This window comes from Nuphar pumila, chromosome 5, assembly GCF_984573655.1.
Source record: "Nuphar pumila chromosome 5, dmNupPumi1.hap1.1, whole genome shotgun sequence".
Lineage (NCBI taxonomy): Eukaryota > Viridiplantae > Streptophyta > Magnoliopsida > Nymphaeales > Nymphaeaceae > Nuphar > Nuphar pumila.
Window position 1 is genome coordinate 106,435,201 of NC_143253.1, and position 21,159 is coordinate 106,456,359.

General features: G+C 40.4%; 1 protein-coding gene across 1 annotated transcript in view; it reads right to left on the reverse strand.

Moving 5' to 3' along the window:
* Nucleotides 1-5,000: 5,000 nt before the first annotated feature.
* Nucleotides 5,001-21,159, reverse strand: part of LOC149838021 (uncharacterized) — a 33,883-nt gene continuing 17,724 nt past the window's right edge. The window contains exons 4-16 of the mRNA XM_090008169.1: nucleotides 15,696-15,973; nucleotides 13,106-13,279; nucleotides 12,209-12,979; nucleotides 12,011-12,102; nucleotides 11,833-11,904; nucleotides 11,040-11,113; nucleotides 10,329-10,478; nucleotides 9,252-9,914; nucleotides 8,115-8,189; nucleotides 7,698-7,768; nucleotides 7,567-7,624; nucleotides 6,078-6,351; nucleotides 5,001-5,902 (exon numbers count right to left, since the gene is read on the reverse strand). Of these exons, the coding sequence (XP_089864295.1) occupies nucleotides 5,163-5,902; nucleotides 6,078-6,351; nucleotides 7,567-7,624; nucleotides 7,698-7,768; nucleotides 8,115-8,189; nucleotides 9,252-9,914; nucleotides 10,329-10,478; nucleotides 11,040-11,113; nucleotides 11,833-11,904; nucleotides 12,011-12,102; nucleotides 12,209-12,979; nucleotides 13,106-13,279; nucleotides 15,696-15,973 (3,492 nt within the window). The 3' untranslated portion in view covers nucleotides 5,001-5,162. The remainder of the gene's footprint in view (nucleotides 5,903-6,077; nucleotides 6,352-7,566; nucleotides 7,625-7,697; nucleotides 7,769-8,114; nucleotides 8,190-9,251; nucleotides 9,915-10,328; nucleotides 10,479-11,039; nucleotides 11,114-11,832; nucleotides 11,905-12,010; nucleotides 12,103-12,208; nucleotides 12,980-13,105; nucleotides 13,280-15,695; nucleotides 15,974-21,159) is intronic.

Here is a 21,159-nt window from a genome sequence, read left to right on the forward strand (position 1 = left end):
CACTGGGTACAGCCACTCCCTGCACGCGGATGGCCTGCAATAGCGCCCCCATGCGCAAGCCCGAGACAGTGGACCGGGTCGCTCCCTGCTCGGGCTGACGTGGTTGGGCTAGCAGTCGGGCCCAGTGTCACGCTGGGACCCGGCGAGCCAAACCCAGGTTGCGGCACTGGTGTTGGGGCACGAGGCCAGACCTGCGCACCCCAGCTAACGCTGGGAGGCGCGGCCAGAGCCCCATGCTTGGTCTGGTAGGCACCGAGAGGGTGGTTAGCAGCCGTGACTGAATCCGTCGTTAGGGAAAGTACCAGGTTCGGGGCGGTGGTGCGACCACGAGGAATCGGTTGCGGCAGCAACTGCTTGATTTTTCGTACTGTCACCCACTCCTGCTCCCGTTTTTAGCATGGAGGTCGCGCGCACTTCTCCGAACGACTCAATGGCCCCGAGTCGTTCTTCGATTCCGTCCACGCATCTCGACAAACTGGCGACCTCTCTGCTGACGCGCTGTAGATTCTCCTGAATCGTAGTCACCACGTCAAGCACCCGCAGCACCGAACCTTCAACGTCGGGTTTCCCACACTCCTTGCCACGTGTCGGATCAGTCCTCGCTTCATGAGACATCACGTTGTCGAAGGAGAAGCCCTATGCTTTGATACCACTTTAATGCAGTGAGGGCACGGTGTTGTCACGATAACGATGTCGACGCTGTTGCTTCTCGACGCAGCGGCAAAAAATGACAACCACATAATCGGTCGGACGCTGACGCTAATGGCTTCGTGCGATGCACAATCGTGCAGCGTAAATAACATAAAAATATGTGAAAGCAATGAAAAGAGAAGCTTGGAACAAGGAATCGAACTCAATGTATTTAAACGAAGAATCAACTAATGATGCCCACAGATTGATTCTACTAACAGGGAATAAAAAAAACAATGACTGACAGAACAATAATAAAGGTATTCAGACTGATAGAAGAAATCAAACACAAAATGACAAAGAAAACAGTAAAGGACGTATGACTAAAAAAATAACAAAGAGAGCGTTGTGATTTTCCAATAGTTCCTCTTACGCAACCCTAGGTTGGGCTATTTAAAAGGCTTCAGCTGGATCCGAGTCTCGGGTCCGGTCACAGACCCGAGACGAACTCTGCTTGTTGTTGGATCTGGGGCGTCCCAGTTGTGCCCTCTGTTCTCGCCTGGAGTAGGTACAAAGGGACTTCTTCTCCGCACCTCGATACAGTGATTTGGATCGGATCCACCACTTGGATCCGATCATCCATCCCATGGTGCAAATCCGGTCCAATGCCTGGGTCAGGCTGTATAGGTCTGGGTCTATCCTGCTCTGCATCACTTCTTCAACTTGGTTTCCATTTAGAAATGCATTTTTGACATCCATCTGATATATGGGTCATTTTCTAATGGAAGCCAAGGCAATTAAGGTTCTAACTGTGGCCATACGAGCAATTAGGCAAAGGTTTCTTCATAATCAATGTCATATTCTTGTGTATATCCTTTGGCTACTAATCGGGCTTTGTATCTCTCAAGAGTTCCATCACTCTTGGTTTTAACTTTGTAAACTCATCAGCAACCTATAGATTTCTTACCTAAAGGAAGATCTTGAATAGTCCAAGTAAAAGCTTTTTCAAGTGCATCTAACTCAATTTTCATGGCTTCTACTCATTCTACATGATTTTTGGCTTGTGAGTATGATGACGGTTCCTCATATGAGTGTATTAATGCAATAATTGTCCTATATGTGGGTGAAAAGGATTCGTATGACACAAACTATCCAAGAGGCCTTGAGACTCGAGATGATCGTCTGGTTGGTACTTCAGAATATTTTTCAAGTGCACATGGAAGGTTTGACTCTCTTCCTCTTGAATATTGTAATCCAACATCCCTATTGATTTGCTCTTCATTGTCATCATTATGATCAATATCAATAGTACTTTGATCATTATCAAAGTCATATTTATGATCATATTCATTAGATTTTGATGTTAGATCAATCATAAAGGAGTATTCGAGAACTTCCTTAGGTTTTTTAAAATCAAAAAAGCTTTCTTTTTCTAGAAAAGAGACATTTCTTGATACATATAAATTTTATTTTGAGAATTTAAACACCTATAGCCTTTTTTATTATCGGTATATCATAAAAAGGCACAGGGAATCGCACAAAGAGAGAGTTTATCATTTTTTGTCAGCAAAAACAAAGCACTTGCATCCAAATACTCTCAATCTAGAGTAGTCGGGAGAAAGATTCATAAGTTTTTCAATTGGGGTAGTATTTTTCAGCCCAAAACTCCTTTGTAACTTGGTTTACTATTAATAATGTCCTAGTTGTTTCCATAATGTATCGATGTTTACATTCAACCAGTCTATTTTGTTGTGGTGTGTAATGCCATGTAAATTGAGATAATCTTTGAATTCTTTAAACATAAATTCTCCCCTTGAATCCGTGTGAAAAATGAAAATATCATTTTGAAACTTTTTTTTAACCATGTTATGAAATATTTGAAAATATAAAGACTTCAGATTTATGTTTAAGAAAATAAATCAAAGTATATCTAGAAAAATGGTCGACAAAAATGACATAATATGCAAGGCCACCTTTTGAAATAATTGGTGCAAGACCCCAAACATCCGAATGTACTAATTCAAGTGGTCTGAAAGAAATAAAGGTTCGATCATGAAATGGTAATCTTTTAATTTTGTTAGGAATGCAATCTTTACAAGTAAAATTCTCAAAATTACAAAATTTTCCCAAACTTGAAAAATGTTGGATTTTGGCATATGAGGGTGACCAAGTCTTTTGTGCCACAAATCCAACTCAATTTTCTGAATATTATAACAGAAAGCATTCTTAGGCAATTCCAAAAAATTCATGCAATAAAGTCATCATTTTCTATGGCCTTCTCCAATCAGCTTTTCTGACTGGCGATCCTGTACCCAACAACCATGAGAAGAAAAGAAAATATTACATCCATGATCAGATATTTGAGAGACAAACAAAAAATTTAAATTTATTTTAGGAATATATCTATCTTATGGAATAAAAAATTTCTTAGTTTTATGAATTTTTTCAAAATTTCTTATTATTTCTATTTCAAGAAAGGTTCCATCAGCTGTAAAAACTTTTGACACACTTGACTTATTTTTGAAACATTCGGATAAACTATTATTATTTGGGGTCATATGAAACGAAGCACCAGAGTCAAGAAGCCACGAAAAGTTACCTGGATCGGAGAAGGATGAAACAACTGCTCCAGTTGAAGCTTCAGACGAGGAAGAAGCTTCTTTCATAAGAGGTTGGAGAATCTTCATTAATTGGGCCACTGAAACTGATGCATCTTGATCTTTGGGTTCCGATCCAACAATCGAACCTCTCTTTTCCCTTATCTCTCTAAGTTTAGGACACTCAAGCCTATAGTGTCTTGGTTCATGACAATGATGGCAAATAACTTTTTTCCTGTCAAAGTCATCATTTTCTCTATTGAAATGAGATGGCTTGTAAGAGCATACATGATTACCCGGTCCAAATACAGCAAGAACTGAATCATCTTCTCGTTTTGGAGTATTCTTTCTAATTATGTTTTCCTCCATAGTCAGTTTCTTTATAGTATCGATAATAAAGGAAACTTTTCCTCGATGAAAAAGAGTTGATTTAGTTGACTCGAACTCCGGTCTCAAACCGTTTACAAATTGATAAAAATGCTCCATATCAAGTTATTTTTTACGGAGCTCAATGTCTTCGGGACAATGCCATTTTGGCTCTAAAAGAGCTAATTCTTCCCAAAGTTCGAACAACTCGTTGTAATATTCTCTAATGGTTTTCTCCTTTTGAGTCATTGTCTGAACTTTGTCTTGTAAATTGCACACATATGCAATATTTTTAAGGGAATACATATTTTTGAGATATTCCCAAGCCTTATCGGCATGTTCGAACTTAGCAAGACTAGAGCATTTTTTAATGTTTATGTTATTAATTAGCCATGACATAATTTTTGCATGCCCTATTCTCCACTCCTTTATCTCTTTTTATAAGTGGCTAATGTTTTCTCCTCTTTCGTTAGAGGAACCTCTTTATCACCCTCTATCTTGGTGAGAGATAATTTAGGTTCTGAATCGGAACCATCCACTATACCCCATAGCCCTTTTCTCCAAATGTGGTGCTTCATAATCGAAGCTCACATTACATAATTAGTATCATTTAACTTCATGGGCAAGATGGTGATCTTATCGTTGTTATCCATCTTTTACAAGGGTAAGAGAAAAAGAGATGAGAGAAGAGAGAGAAAAGAAGAGATAAAAGTATGGGAGAGAGAATAGATAATACAAATTTTGCAGCAAAAAAATTCTTCAATAGCCTCCTTCAAACGAATCTTCTTGAACCAAGAACAAGGTGATGAAACACCCTTTGCAAGTGAGTCACGAAAAACGAAGCAGAAGCTTTTCACGATCTAAGATCTGATACATATGTAATGAAATGGTGGTCTTTTACAAAAAGACCTTGAATCCACCAAAAAAGAGTGTCTAAAAGACACTTCAAGCACAACCCATAAAAGGGCATAAAAGGAAGAACACAACAATAAATGAAAAATCTTTATTAATAACCAAAATGCTTAAAAAGCATTGAATACAATTGATGGAGGGGTTCACCCCTATTTATACAAGAGGAATGAAGAGGTTTGAGCTCTCCCAAAAAGAGTCATTAGACTCTAGTCCAACGGCTCTTATTGTAGCCGTAGGACTAGAGTCTAACGGTTATAACCCAGTCAAGTTCTAATAACAAGAACTTGACTAGATTATATATCTAGTTCAAATGGAACTAGATATATATATATAAAGCAAAAAATAAAATAAAGAAATATATATATAATGTAATATTATATATATATGTTACACTTTATATTTTACATTTTAACAACAAGAAACATTCTTCCCAGATTAGGCTGGATATCAATGAGTGGAAAGAAAAGAAATCATCTTATTACAACTAGCATACTTGCTTTTGAAACTATATTTATATAAAAGCATACAAAAGAATGGCTTCTGCTAATTACAAGCTCTAGTGAGGGATAACTTGATCAGGTGGTTAAGTCACAACATCAGCATTAAATATTTTTTTCTAGAACCTAAGAGCACTGTAGGAGAATGTACAGCAGAGAGTCAGAGAATTGTCGAGAGATCATCCATGGGAACAGGAAGGCCCATAAAATCCGGCTCATGGTCTTGTATGCCATCATCTGGACAGCTCAACCAAGTACCCAGATCTTGGCCTTGGTCAACAAGATCAACAGAAACATCCAATTCTTCCATTCCAGGTAAAGACAAATGTGTAAGGTCAATGGCTCCCTCAGTGCCAAGAAGATCTTGAGCAATCACACAAGGATTGGGTAAAACTTCTTTGACTTTATTGCTCCCATTTGTAGCTGTCTCACTGGCCTTCGTCATTGAATTCAACATGGAATCAGGCACTTCTGCAGACCTACCAAGAAGACCATTGACAGAAGTTGACAATTGAGCAGTTTTTTGTCTAGGTTTTGTCTTAGTCTTCCGCTCACCCTTGACAGTGCCAAGTGTGGGCCGACCAGCTTTTGGCACAGAGTTTCTTGTTCCTTCTCTGTTGTGATCCCGATCCCGATCCCGATCCCTCTCACTCCTCTTTCCTTTTGTTCCACCCAAAAGGCTACTGCCAAGGTTCGACGTACCTCTTGCCACATTGCTCACAACATCAAGCAATAATTCCCTCTTTTTCTCTCGATTGGACCACAATTCATCTTTTACAGAGCTTTGGTATGATGAATGAGCAAGAGGCTGAAATGTATCAGATAAATCCTTGTTAAGGCTGGTCATATGATGTCCACACTGCTCAGCTGGATTTGCAAGAAGACCAGATGCCAAAATGCCTGCAGCAGTAGATGGACAAACATAAGGCAAAAACCAAAAAATAAAGAAAGAAACCCTTAGAAATGATGTCTCTACATAAGAAACTAAGTAGCTGGATGTAATTAAAGTAGGAAGACGAATCCATACAATAACCCTATAAGTGAAAGATCCTCCTATAAGTGGCAAAGCATATACCTGTTGCCTTAGATTCATTCTGTTGCAGAGAAGCCTCAGGTTGTGGTTTTACAGTCTGCACCTCTTTACTAGCATCAGTGCATTTTGCATCATTGCTGAAGATGGGTGCAGAAAGATAACCATCCTTGAATAGATGCTTACTAAAGCAGCTTGTACCTGTCTCTTCAAACTTCCTACACCTTGCAAGAGTTCGCTTAACGAATGCCAGAGCAGCTTGTTTTGAGATTTTACTGCCACCACTTTTATTATTTGATGCATTACTACCTCGACAAGCCTGCCAGAAAAAAAAAAGATATTAAGAATCACTATAGATAGCGGGAGCTTCATGCTATTCAACTAAACGATGAACTCAGCTAATAGCAACATGTTAGAATACATCTAACATGCTACAGAATAAAATATTGTCGACCTGGCAACCATGCACAGAAAAGATTAAAACTATCAATAACTTTCTAAACCGAAGATAGCAGAATTTGAAACAGAAAAAAACTTTCCAGGTCAAAGCTCCATAGTAGTGTATAAAAGACAGGAGATTTTGTTTCCAAAACACACCACCACATCTCCAGAGTGATAAATCCTTTCTCAATAAATAAATAGTGTTTCTACTTGTTCTGCTATTTTTACCAATGATTCTTTTTGGTATCAAATACTTCTGACAAGCACCAACCTCTGTTCTCATTTCCAAAACATAACCCCACCTCTCCATAGTCAAAATCCCTTTCTCCATGAGTAAATAGCGCTTCTCCTTCTTCTGTCATTCTACTAATAGCATCAAATACTTCTGAGGAATTCCAACTATGGCAGATGCTGAAGCATTGAAGATGAATGGCTTGTATAGTCGAAACTGGCTGCCACCCAGCCAAAGCCTACATCTTGCATAAAAGATAAAAAGCTTGGCAAACCTAAACTAAAGCATTAGGGAATAGGTGAGTGCTAAACTTTTCCAGTCATGAGAACATTAGAAATGGATACAAAGAGAGTCCTGATAGTTCTCCCCCCACCAATTTCATGACCTGCAGGGGAAAGAAGCCCCAAAGGGTGGTGGACTGTGTGGACTTCAGATGCTTGAAAGGGTACCTTATCCTTTCTCTATGTTTTTCAGTAAAGTCAAAAGTGATCACTAATTCTCACGAGGTGACAGCATAAAAATGGAATCAACCCAACTATCCACATTGCCCTCTGGAGAACACTTGTACATGCTTCGTTGTTGAAATGTTTCTGCTAATAGTTATTGACAGGAAACAATGAAAGACTTATTACTAAAAGTGCATCATGATACCAACTCATGGACAGCCTTTAAGCAATATGCAATGAAGTACAACTTACCTAAATAGATAATAAAATTTTAGTAATGTGATGAAAAGAAAAGTTCAGATGTTCAATACTAAACAAACAATACAAAGTCATGCTAAATTTGGATTAGAAAAGCCTAGTAATTAATGTAAGAACTATCAAAAGACTGCAAATGACAAATGGAGAGGAAAATCACCATATGCTTTTTGTATGCTATTTCCACAAGTTTGTTCAGTGCCAGACATTCAAGGGCCCTGCAAATAAAACTTAATGAATGCTGAAAGACATTGTTCGACAAAAGCCCGGACAGATATACACACATCTGACCTTTCTTGAAGCTCTCGTTCTCTAAGAACAGCCTTCTCCAACTTGCATAGCTGACTTTTCTTTTTCTTCACCTACCAAGGGAGCAATATGAACAATCTATATATTAATCAAAAAGTTGATTAGGAATAGCTGTCTTCCATATACTGCAATTCAAATAGAACGCAAGAATAGCTTCATCCATAGCAGGCAAAGCATATGGAGCTATCCTTTTAGGTTGACAGCTGAAGAAAAAAACCCTTTTTTTAACTGAGGTGGAGTACATTGCAAAAACTTTTTTTCTTAGTTAAGACTGCTAAATGGTGATCATGCAGCAAACCACCCCGAGGGAAAAATATCAGAATGAATGAAAAGCAGAACAACAATCTCTGATATTGCCAAACCAAGTACACAGCCAACAGAAATTTTAGTAGAACTAACCTGTTGAAACAATCCCTCCTCAAGATTGGAGATATCCCTGTTAATATCATCATCTTCTTCTTGTGCCAGATCAGGCTGAAAACAAAGAAAAAGAACTGGACAATGAGAAAGATAAGTGAAGATCTAAAGACATCTGCCTGGACCATCCTTCACAACTATAAGTGCAGTTTTCTGGTTTCTGAAGACAAATGCTAGTCAAATGGATTGCAAAAAGAAACTGACAACATAAAGAGAAGATGATGCATGCCAAGATATCTGATAAGAAGAAATGCATGACTTTCATTAGTACAATAACAGAGATGCAGATTAATTATTTCTGTTGCTGGTTTTTTTTCTTTTGGGAGAGAGAGAGAGATACTGTTAATGTTAGTGTTGTCAATAAACTGCAAAAGATCTATCAATCATTTTCTACACCTTCCAACGAGTTAACGATTAAATGGGAAAGCTGTATAACATTCATCAGACTCATGATCACATCTCTAAACATTAAAGAGTCACTTGCAGAAATACATCTAAAGCTTGTCAAGAAAGAACATCTGAAAGCACACCCTAAGGTTCCACAACAATAACAATAATGACAATGACCAAGAAAATCTATAAAAACATTTGCTTGATGCAAGTACACTAATTGAAGTGTAGGGATGCAAATGGGCCAGAGTTCTGACCCAGGGCTGAACTAGATCCAACTCATACTGTCCAATTTAGATGGTATGCATCCAAATATGGTTTGGATCCAGAACAAATACTCGGATCTATTTGGATCCATATCGGAATCGAATAGGCATATATAGTGTGGTCCAGGTTGGAATCAGGTATAACCTAACCTGTTTATCTTTTTCACTTGAAAATCAACAGATTTTACCCATTTTCAGCAGATTCACTAAACAAGGGCATATGTCTCAACCAGATCCAGACCATTGTGAGATCAGAGTAAGATATGGATCAAGAACCAGACACACTCCCCAGAAAATAGATTCAGTATCAGGTCAATCCTGATGCAATCCATATACAACCTGTTTTGATCTTTATTGAAGTGTCAGAGAAGATTTATCTTACAACTGTGACAAATTATTATGAGCACAAATTTATGCAACTTCAATAACACAAGGGCACACAAGTGCTCAGAGTGGCACCTACCACCACTTCTGGGAATAATCCAATAATCTGAAGCTCCGACACTATCCTGTCATCCAGCGACATTTGCTGATAACAACAATCAACTGAAGTGATGCCAGAAAATACTGACTGAATCTGCTGTGATCCGTTAACTCTATGATGCTTGCTAGTATCTGAGTGCAGCATGACACCATCGTCCAACACAAGTTCCTCCACTGCTAGGTTCCCAGTTTTAGGGCTTCTAAGATCATTTGACATAGTACTTCCATCATATGAGAAGTCGTCAAGGTAATGACACTTATGGTTCCTAAGCTCCCCCTCTGATTCAATTTCAAACCCATTCCTGTCCATATCTTTGGATTCACTACCAATATAACTACAAGCACCACAAGGAGAATCATCACTTGTATATTGATAATCCCTTTCTATTCCACCAACACAATTAAGTTCGCCAACCTCATCATCTTCAACAATCAGGGCTGCAAGAAGCCTCTGTGAAAGAGGTACAATCTTCTCAAGCCACCTGTCATTTCCTAATTTCCCAGTATCTACATCCTGTGATTCATCAACAGAACTTCCAGTCCTGCCTGACTCATTCAGCCCCACTTTGTTTGACTGAACTGGTTGTTTGTCTTCAAACACAAGGTCAGGGGATGATGCAAATGTTTCACAAACAGATTGAACCTGGAAAAGAAAAAAACTTGGTCACAACAAGCAAGTAAAAGGATTGTGCAATCATTGTCACAAAAGAAGCAAAAAGTGACAAGGGAAAGAACTGATAAACACACAGACACAATAAAATCCTCCTGCAACTTACCACTTTTTCGGGAGTCGTACTCCTCAAAAGTGGAGATAAGAGGTCACTAGGTAACCCCAGCAACTTTATCTCTGATAAATTTCTCCCTAGGGGAGAAATTATCTGGCATTGCAAACACACCCTAAACACATCACTGAACTGCAGAGAAATCATGATGGACCCAGAAAGGCTGTAGAAATTTAAGATTATCTGTTTCCATTTGATGCTTAAGTTAATGTTTGGAATCTTCAATCAGTTTCATTAACATAAGTAGTAACAGGAGTAAAGCAAACATCACATACCTTCCTACTCTGATCAAATCCAGATTGGGGACACAATCTATTCCCCAGCTCCTCTGCAAGCCTCTCCTGCTTCAATTTCAGTAAAAACTCAGCAAAAATAAGCAAGTAAAACCATCTTTTCAAAAGGGGCCTAAATTCTTTCATGGTTAACTGAAAAAAAGGGCCCTTTCTATTAAACAATGCTTATATGCTAGAATTATCATCTTTTCCTCAAAGTGAATTTAAAATAAAACCAATTTCTTTTGTAGATTCATGTCAAAACCAATTTCTTTTGTAGATTCATGTCACACCTTGATTAAATAGTAGGTGGTGGTCGAGGTTACAGATATGAATTGCTGACTAGGTTGAAAAGGAGTTATGGATTTAAACTCCTATATACACGCACACATGCACGAGACATACACACATATGCACAAAATGCACACATGCATACACAAAGAGAGAGAGAGAGAGAGAGAGAGACTTTTTTTAATAGAAGATGGTTTAATGGTAACATGGGTTAACTTGATATTATTTTTGGTTAACTAAGGAATATTTAGGTGCATTTTTTGACAATTCAAAAATAGAAAACTCAAGTCTGCTTTTTATTATGGCCCAAATTCTAAGTGGTTTTTTGAAATCAATGTATGTACATAATACCAATGTCTATGCATGCACACAAACACACACACAGATATATATATATATAGCTACTTACCTGTTCCTTTAAGCAGGTTCATCATCTGGTGTGATAAAAGCAAAAACAGACTCCATTTGCTGCCAAAAAGAGCTTGAACAAGCATTATCTGCACAAGTAATTAAAATTACTACCTACATCAATAACAAGATAAATAATGAAATTTTCATTAATATATTTCAGCATAGAACACTAATATGATAAATCATAGGATAAAGGTTGGGTGGATGAAATGGAAAAGTGCAACTGGAGTGTTGTGCGATCGTAGAATGTCATTGCGGTTGAAGGGAAAGTTTTATAGGACGACTATTAGGCCCGCTTTACTATATGGTACGAAATGTTGGGCTGCCAAGAGACATCATATTCAAAAAATGAGTGTAGCTGAGATGTGTATGCTGAGATGGATGTGTGGAAATACAATAAAAGATAAGATTCGGAACGAGGAGATACGTAAGAAAGTAGGCGTTGCACCCATTGAAAATAAGATGAGAGAGAATCGTTTACAGTGGTTTGGACATATTCGGCGAAGGCCTAATGATGCTCCAGTTAGAAGGATGGAGAAATGGGAAAATATATTAGTTAAAAGAGATCGGGGTAGGCCTAGGAAGACATGGATGGAGGTGATAGGAAAGGATATGAATGCTTTGAACCTCATCGAGGACATGGCATTGGATAGAAATGATTGGAGGAGAAGGATTAATGTGGAAGACCCAGAATGATTTCTTTTTTGGTTCATATCGCCGACCCCAATTGTTTTGGGATGAAGGCGTAGTTGTTGTTGTTGTTGTTGTTGTATAGAACACTAATCAACTAAAAAAACATGCATACAGCTGGCTTTCCGAGCAAAAGCAACAGCAGCTATAAGTTCTTCACGATCATCATCTGCTTCACCTGAAGGAACTGTGGCAGATAACAAACTTGCAGTATCAGAATAAAAAGGAAGTGAAAAACACTAAAAAGTTCAATAACAATACTAAAAACTTATTGCAAAAGAACTGCAGTTTACCAGCAAAATCTGAAGTAGCATTCAAAACATGTCCAATATGAGTAGATGTCTTGCGATCTGAGAACTTTTTAGTAGGTGGGCGACCAGACTTACTGAAACCAGCATAAATAACAAACTATAGTCAAACCAAAGCAGTTAATAGCAAGATTTTAAAATGATAAGGCTGAATATCCAGTCTAAACATAAAAGACAGAACACCTTTCAATCTTATCTGAGACAGGTCTTCTATGCTTTGTGATAGATGCAATATCCACTTTTTCTCTAGAAAGAGGCAAGCAACTTCTAGATGAAGCAGAACCTCTTCCAGTCCGTCCTTGTCTCCGCACTCCATCTCCAATTTCTTCTTTAGTAGGAACCTTGTTCTTCTTTGAGGGTGCTGCAAAATTAGTAGCCTTTTGAACTGAATTAACAGCCTTATCTTCGGCTTCACCACTAATCTTTCCCTTGTCTTTAGATTTGTCAACAGCTCCTGAGTCTTCACTCTCTGAAAATCCAGCTGGAGATGGAACATTTTCAACTTTCAGTTTAAATTGTTGAGAAGCATTAGCAATACGCCTTAAAGGTCCAGACCCATTAGCCTCTCCAGAAACCAATCTAGCCCCTGTATCAGAGCTGGTGAACCCATTAGAAAGTAGCTGAGCTTCATCTCTGTCTGGGACAGGAGGAACCAAATTTGTTCTTCTAGCAACACGTGAAATCTTTTGGGGTCGTTGACCAACCCACTGAGCAACAGGTGGGGAAGATGACCGAGTAGGCAGAGGACGTTTCCGATTACTGTTAATTCCGCCCATTCCCTGGCCTTTGTTCAAGCTTGAATTCTGCTCCCATCCTTCAAGAGCCCCAGCCACCCGTGAGAAGTTAGCTGACGAATTAAATACTGCACCAGCTCCAGAGCGTGGTGCCCTGGAGGCCTTTATTTTTGCAACTGGAGTAGAACTTCCTGCCGGATTTCCCTCACGGACATTTTGCCTGCACGTACTTAAAAAGGGTTAAAGATGCATGCAAAATGAAAGTCGAAAAAAATAGTAAAGACAAAATAACAAGATGAAATCCACTGTCAGCAAGAACTGGATCAACTTAACACATTTTACATACTTGGTGATTCCCTTCACTGTGACCTTCTCTTTATCTGATCCAACAATTTGATCCCTTCTGTCTTGGGAAATATTGTCAGAGTCTGTCTTTGGTATAGGGTGAACATTTAATCCACTTGTTTGAGTAGCACCATCCAACTTATTGGCTCCAATAATGGCATTGGCAGAACCTGATCTGCAATAGGTGCAAAAGGTTTAAGGCATGAATCCAAAAAACAAAAAACAAAAAAAAAACAGAACAAAATAATGGTGTCAATGAAGTAACACCATGCATAGGGAAACAAAAGGAGGTTCAGCACAACATGCAATGACCAAGTGGACTTTTATAGGATCGGATATATATGAGAAAATTCAATTTAAAGATAGAGAAAAAGGAAGGAAAAGAAATGCATGGGATGGCCCAATGTAACATGCTCTAAGGGAAATGTAGGACCCAAGATACTAATAATAGATACAAATAATATCAGCAACTAGAACCAAGAGATCCATGGGAAACAAATTACACCATTCAATTTATACAAAAGCACCATAGCCTCATATGAATAGAATGATTAAAATGCCCAAGAAAACAACAACAAGATATAGCTGAACCAATATTATAATTTAATATCCACCAATATGATACAACAACGAAATACACCTGTGTAGCATAGTATCATCTGAATGTTCCTCCTTGAACGCTTAGATGAATCACACAAGGATCAAGATCTCAATGTTAGATCTTCAGAACAATCATCAGTGGAACTTCACAAAGAATAAGTCAAAGTAATCTTAAAGAATAAAGGTCATTCCTCTCCTTTTCAACAATTTCCCATGCTTAATTCTGATATCTTATCCTTCTCCTGTTCTCCATCATTCCATGGTGGTATTCCAGGTTTCCAAAAGGAACACGTTTCTCAAAAGGCCGACAGGATTGTCACTGACCAACCATCTCATCAAAGGACAGCATACTAATGAAGGAGATAACTCTGCAGGATGACTGCAAATTTGAGCGCTGGGCCATTGTTTTGGTAATGCCAGAGGGAAATTGGCAAAGGACGAAACAATTGATGACTATATGAACATGCCCATGCTCTCTGAAGGTTAGGCCTGTCATTCCTAGGAAAGACATGTCTTCGTGGTTGTATCATTATTATTCCTTTATTTCACAGATATTTGTTTCCTTACACATCTATTGATTCGTTGTCCTCTAATTTTCTCATACTAACGTTTTCTAATTTGGATTTCACATAAGCTGGAGTGTTGAATAAAAAGTAACAAAAGATTTTCTTTTTCCTATTTAGCTTAGAAGGTGACAAAGTTTCCATGTAAGTACTCTCTTACATTTTCTTTGTGTATGGATGATAGTCAACCATGATTGGAAAGCATGGACAACATATTCTGTTGTCAAGCTGTTTACATCATTGTTCCCTGCATTGAGGGCACTTGCTTCCAAAACTCTTCTTTTCTTTTGCTCTCTAATCTAGAGAGGAAAATGCTAAGCAAGAACCTTTTCATTTGATCATCTGCAAGATAAAGAGATTGTCTTCATTTAGTAATTGAGCTTCTCTTGCCTGATGAGAAATGTGATGACCATGATATAGAGCTACTAACCATGTCAACCGTGTAAAATAGAAATACATGCTCGGACAAGATAGAATTTCTAACTTGCTATCCTCGGTAGAAATTGAACAAGAAATTAAATAAACAGCTGTAAACTTGGAAGTAAATTGTATGCCTCAATGAGGTTAGTAACTTGGTATGAGATTCCAAAAGCAGAAGTATAATTTATGTAGTTTTGGTCTTGTCTCTACATGAGGAAAGAACTTTAACCATATCATAAAATGATAGAAATGTGAACAAAACAATTAAGCAAACAACACTAATCCCTTTACAGGGGAAGGAAAAAAATATACAGACCTTGGGTATCATCAATGACCAATTCCCCAGTACTAATGTTTCCATCTGGTTACATATGCCAGAAATTTCTAATAAGAATGACAAATAAATTCTTTCCAAAAGAGTAGTAGATTGTTACCATATAACCATCACTCCAAATTGGACTGAGATAACTTGTCAATCTTAGCATCATAACAATGTGGTTGTAAGCCATGAGGTACTTACATAAAGCAACACAATAATGAGGTAAAGCATAACACTTTCAATGACTAGGATTTTTCTTGATATGTTCCAAGATCTTCAGTTCATAAGCTTTGTAGTCCAAGAAGGAAGCAAATTCAGTTTCACATTCTGATATCTGTTCGACTATTTGATGGCCTGGTATGCTATTTCTCAAGTTTACCATCCTGAAATCGGTTATTATAGCCGAAAGGTTTTTTCATGCCTAACATGCCTGCCAAAAATCTACAGGAAAGAAAAAAAAGGGGAAATTTCATATATAATAAAAACAGTATACCAACCAAGACCACTGACAATAAGTGATAAACAAAAGAATGAACACTACACATGCATAATAACTTATCAAGTTATCATGGATATGATAGGAAGGAGCTATAAAATGATGGAATTAAAACTGCCAAAACTTAAACAAACTTGCAAAAGACATTTTCCAGTTCAATAATGCATGTTCTAATATTGATGGCAAGTATTACCTGAAACCATGGCCATCAATTGATCGTGACCGGTTTTCATTGCTAAGTCTCTGTTGCATACTACGTTTATGATCATGATCACCATCTAAAGTCCTATTAACTGCAGTGCCCACGGAACGCTTCCTTTTCATCTTCTTTTCCCAACCATCACCGCCAGGTGACAAACCCCGGGTTTTTTCTTCAGCTTGAATTGGCGCTCCATTTGTAGTCCTCAAAAGCTCTCTATCTTTTTTAGAAAAACTGGGTGGCCGAGACAATGTACTCATACGTCCATCAGTCTGTCAAAAAACCAGAGTGTAAAGAAGAGAAAGCAAGAAATATATACCTCAGCATAATACTTGGAAATACAGATAATGATGTACCATCTGGTAAATCTTATCCAGTTTGTGAAGGTCCTGTGGAGTGGACAAGATGAATGACATCATGATAGTCCTACTGCATTCACACAAGCAATTTTGATGTCCAAGTAGGTTTTTATCAAGAATGGCAGAAGTCAAGGTCTAGATTGCACTGGTATGATGTGTTAAAAGAATACTTTTAAAATAAACAAACTTGATCCAAATCATCTTAACACTACAGGAAGCTAGAGAATACCATCTATGAGGCCTCATTTACATAGCACAAGGTCCAGTGGTGGGACCAAGAGGAGGCAGGGGCCCAGCCCAACAATCCCCCCCGCCCTCTCACACACACACGCACCCCAACAAAAGGATTTTGCAAAAAAAAAGATAAGATAATTGTTAAAATATATATATAATACACCATAATACCCGATAGGGGTATTATGGTCATTTCACGCAGTACCTGATAGGGGTACTTGTTTTTTTCCTTTTTTATTTGCTGTATTTATTTTGTTTTTGTTTTTTTATTTTCATTTTTTAAGCCACATAAAAGGGGCCCACCATAGAATCGTTGGGGGCTCCCAACGACTCTATGGGAGCCCCCTTTAGGCGCACCTTTTGAGGCCCTTGTGGCCTCCCTTCCTCTCTTCTTCTTCTTCTTGTATAAATAGGGGTAAACCCCTTTGTAATATGTATTCTTGTGAGCAGTGTTGTGAGAGGCGTACGCCTCAGTACCTGAAGCGTACGCCTCAGAGGCGAGGCGCACGCTCAAGGTACTGAGGCGTTGCTGTGATGCGCAAATTGCCCCTCATCAACCTCCGACCAGTTGTGACCACCGACCACCGGAGTCGCTGTGCTGCTCAGTCTTCTCCGACCACCGGACAACCGGCATATCCCTCACTTCCGTACCAGCTGGGCGCGTGGTCCTTCTCCTACTGCCTCCCCTCCCACCGCTTCACTTCCATACCAGTTGTGAGAGGCGTACGCCTCAGTACCTGAGGCGTACGCCTCAGAAGCGAAGCGCAGGCTCAACGCCTCGCTTCGCCTCATCGCATTTAACAACTTTGCTTGTGAGCTCTCTCTCTTTGAATAAAGAGACTTATATTTTATGTTGTGTTGTCCCTTTGTGGACTTGGCTATTGTCTCTTTTGTTTGTCCATTGTAAGACATTGTAAGTGCTTATAGCACTCTTTGTATTTTTGCATATCTCATTACATGGTATCAAAGTCACTCGGTTCTTAGAGGAAAAAGCATGGTACGTATATTTCTCATCTCTTGTCTCCCGTCTCTCACTTATTGGAGGCATTATGGAAGCAAAAATCGACCTATCCTTCAAACCTAAGTCACACGGACTCGGCTAGGGAGGCGCCGCACCCGAGTTGACACGCCCCGACACGGATGCGGCTTAGGACACGGTCCAGACTCGGTCAACGACGAGTCGGACTTGGTCAACAAATCGAGGCCGAGACCGTCCTCATTTTGGACTCGGTCAACGTTGTCTGAGTCCCAAAATGTCTATTTTGAAATATGTTTTGGATCTGGATCAAGTCCGGATCTGGACCCGACCCAGATCCAAACTTCATCTCGAACCCTAAAAGGGGTTTATGACAGGGGGAGGGGCTTACCCTGTCGATTTTGCCTCCCCTCATCCCCTGCAGCTTCCTCACGCCGGCGATCCAGACTCCGACGACGGTAGCCGCAGGCGACGCAAGCCACTGTCTCCCCCTTTCCTCCGTCAACCGGTATGCCCCCCATTCCCACTCTCTCCTCTTCGTCCGGCAGGGGGCTCCCTCTTATTTTTCGGCAGGTGGCGGAGCCCCTTGCCTCCACCCCTTGCCAAAAAAAAAGAACGAGGCAGGGTGCTCCGCCCCTGCCTCGTTCTTATTTTCCGACAGCCCCCCCCCCCTCCCTGCACTCTCTGCTCGCAGAAGAGGGGCTCGGCCCTCCCCTGCTGCCTTTGGCTTTTTGGCAAGGGCGAAGCCCATGCCACCGATAAGGTTCAGCAGGGGCTTGCCCTACCCCTCCTTTTTACGTCAGACAGAGGGTAGGCCCCCTCTGTGGATCCTCGGATTAACTTTATAATTAAAATTTTTATTTTATTATTGTTATTATTATTAACTTGTGGTTGATATCATTTATACCTGATTACCCCTTTATGGGTCCTAGATCTGAAATGTGGATCTAGGCCCAATTTGCATTTTTTTGAAATATTTTGTAATATAAACAAAATTTATTAGCAAAACTTTTCGATTTTTACATCCTTTCCCCCTAAAAAGAATTTCGTCCTTGAAATTAGAACGTACCAAATAAATGAGGGTACTGTTGACGCATAGCCGCCTCAGGTTCCCAAGTGCACTCATCCTGCCCGTGATGCTGCCAACGCACTTTCACGAACGAAATCGTCCTATTTTGCAGCGTCTTTTCTTGACAGTCTACAATCTCTACTGGCCTTTCCTCCGTAGTCAAGTCAGACCGAACCTCGATCACCTCATAATGAATCACATGTGAGGGGTCAAGTACGTATTTCCTCAACATCGAGACATGGAATACGTCGTGGATCTGCGAAAAGTGGGGAGGGAGTGCTACTCGGTATGCGGTCTCCCCAACTCATCCAAGAACCTCGAAGGGTCCAACATATCGAGGACTCAGCTTCCCCTTCTTTCCAAACCTAAAGACACTCTTCGTAGGCGAAATCCGAACGAATACATGATCGTCCACCTCAAACTTGAGCTCCCTGCGCCGCCGATCAGCATAGCTTTTCTGCCTGCTCTGCGCTGCAATCAATCGTTGCCGGATTAAATGTATCTGGTCCGCATAATGCTGGATGATTTCGAGAGACTCCGTTGTTCTCACCCCAACCTCGTCCCAGTACACCGGTGATCTACATGGTCGGTCGTACAAAGCTTCATACGGGGCCATGTCAATACTGGCATGAAAACTGTTATTATACGAAAACTCTGTCAGCTTCACATGTTTGTCCCAATCGCCAGCCCAATCTAACGCAGATGCTCTTAGCATATCCTCGAGCGTTTGGATCGTACGTTCCGACTGTCCATCCGTCTGTGGGTGGAACGCAGTGCTAAACTTCAACGTTGTGCCTAAAGCCTTCTGAAGCTGGCGCCAAAATCGAGATGTGAAATGCGGATCTCGATCTGACACTATCGAACGCGGCACCCCATGGAGTCTAACTATCTCATCGACGTAAAGGTTGGCCAAACTTTCCAAACTCTGGCTGATTCTAATTGGGAAGAAAATGGGCACTCTTTGTCAAACGATCCACTATTACCCATATGGCATCTCGTTGTCGTCGGGTCTTAGGTAACCCTACTATGAAACCCATCGAAATGTCATCCCACTTCCACTCTAGAATCTCAAGTGGTTGTAGAAGTCCGTCAGGTCTCTGGTGTTCAATCTTCACCTGCTGACAGGTAAGACACCGGGACATAAACTCTGCGATGTCCCGTTTCATCCCATTCCACCAGTAAGTCCTCTGAAGATCTTTGAACATTTTAGTGGAACCAGGGTGAACGGAATATCTCGACCTGTGAGCTTCACTCATCAGCTCCTCCCGTAACGCTTTTGGAACCCACTATCTGTCTCCAAACATGATGGTTTCGTCCTCCTCTCGACGAAACTGCGCTTCTGGTTTTTGGGCACTCTCACATAGCTTCTCAAAATCTGGATCGGCTGACTAGAGCTCCTCGATCCGATCTATGATCTCTGGTCTTGCCTGCATCCCCGCACAAATGATGCGTCCAGAATTAACTGCAAACGGCTGCCATCTGACCAGCTCCTCGATCAAATCCCAACTGCGTTCAATCAAGCTGGCAGTTGTGACCGTCGTCTTTCTGCTAAGCGCGTCTGCCACCACGTTCGCCTTACCAGGATGGTAAGCGATGGAGAAGTCATAGTTCTTTAAGAACTCCAACCACCTACGCTGCCTCAAATTCAAATCCTGCTGAGTAAATATATACTTGAGGCTCTTGTGATCGGGCATAACCTCAAATTGCTCCCCATAAAGGTAGTGACGCCAAATCTTCAATGCGAAGACTACTGCCGCCAGCTTCAAATCGTGCGTGGGGTAATTCTTCTCATGTACCTTCAGCTGTCTAGAAGCATACGCTATGACCTTGTCGTGCTGCATGAGGACACAACCCAGTCCGGTCCCAGAAGCATCATTGTACACGACGAAACCACCCGTCCCAGAAGGCAATACCAAAACAGGTGCCGTGGTCAACCTATTCTTCAGCTCTTGAAAACTGTCCTCACATCGAGGTGACCACACGAACTTTACTCCTTTTTGCAATAGTCGAGTCATAGGGGCAGCTATACGCGAGAAGTCTTGAATAAATCGACGGTAGTAGCCCGCCAATCCTAAGAAACTTATGATATCAGTCACCGTCTTTGGTTGCTCCCATGACAAGACAGCCTCTACCTTGGCTGGGTCCACTTCCACGCTCCTCTCGGATATTACATGACCGAGAAACATCACTTTATCAATCCAGAACTCGGACTTTGAGAACTTAGCATAAAGTTGATGTTCTCTTAGTGTTTGTAATACGATTCATAGATGTTCTCGGTGTTCTTCCATACTCTCTGAGTAAATCAGAATGTCATCTATGAACACGATGACAAACGAGTCCAACCATAAACTAAAAACCCGATTCATCAGGTCCATAAACGCTGCAGGCGCGTTGGTGAGTCCGAAGGACATCACTAGAAACTCATAATGCCCATATCTGGATCTGAATGTTGTTTTTGGAATGTCCTCTGTCTTGATTCTCAACTGATGGTACCCCGAACGAAAGTCGATCTTCGAGAACACCTTTGCCTTCCTCAATTGATCAAACAGATCATCAATCCTCGGCAGTGGGTACTTGTTTTTCACCGTCACTTGGTTTAGCATATGGTAATCGATACAAAGTCGCATTGAGCCGTCCTTTTTCTTAACAAAGAGGACCAGTGCACCCCAAGGGAACACACTCGGTCTAATAAATCCTGTCAAGAAGCTCCTGCAACTGCTTTTTCAATTCTAAACTCCGCAGGTGCCATGCGATACGGAGCTCGAGAAACTGGTGTCATACCGGGCACTAGCTCAATCAAGAACTTGATTTCCCGATGCG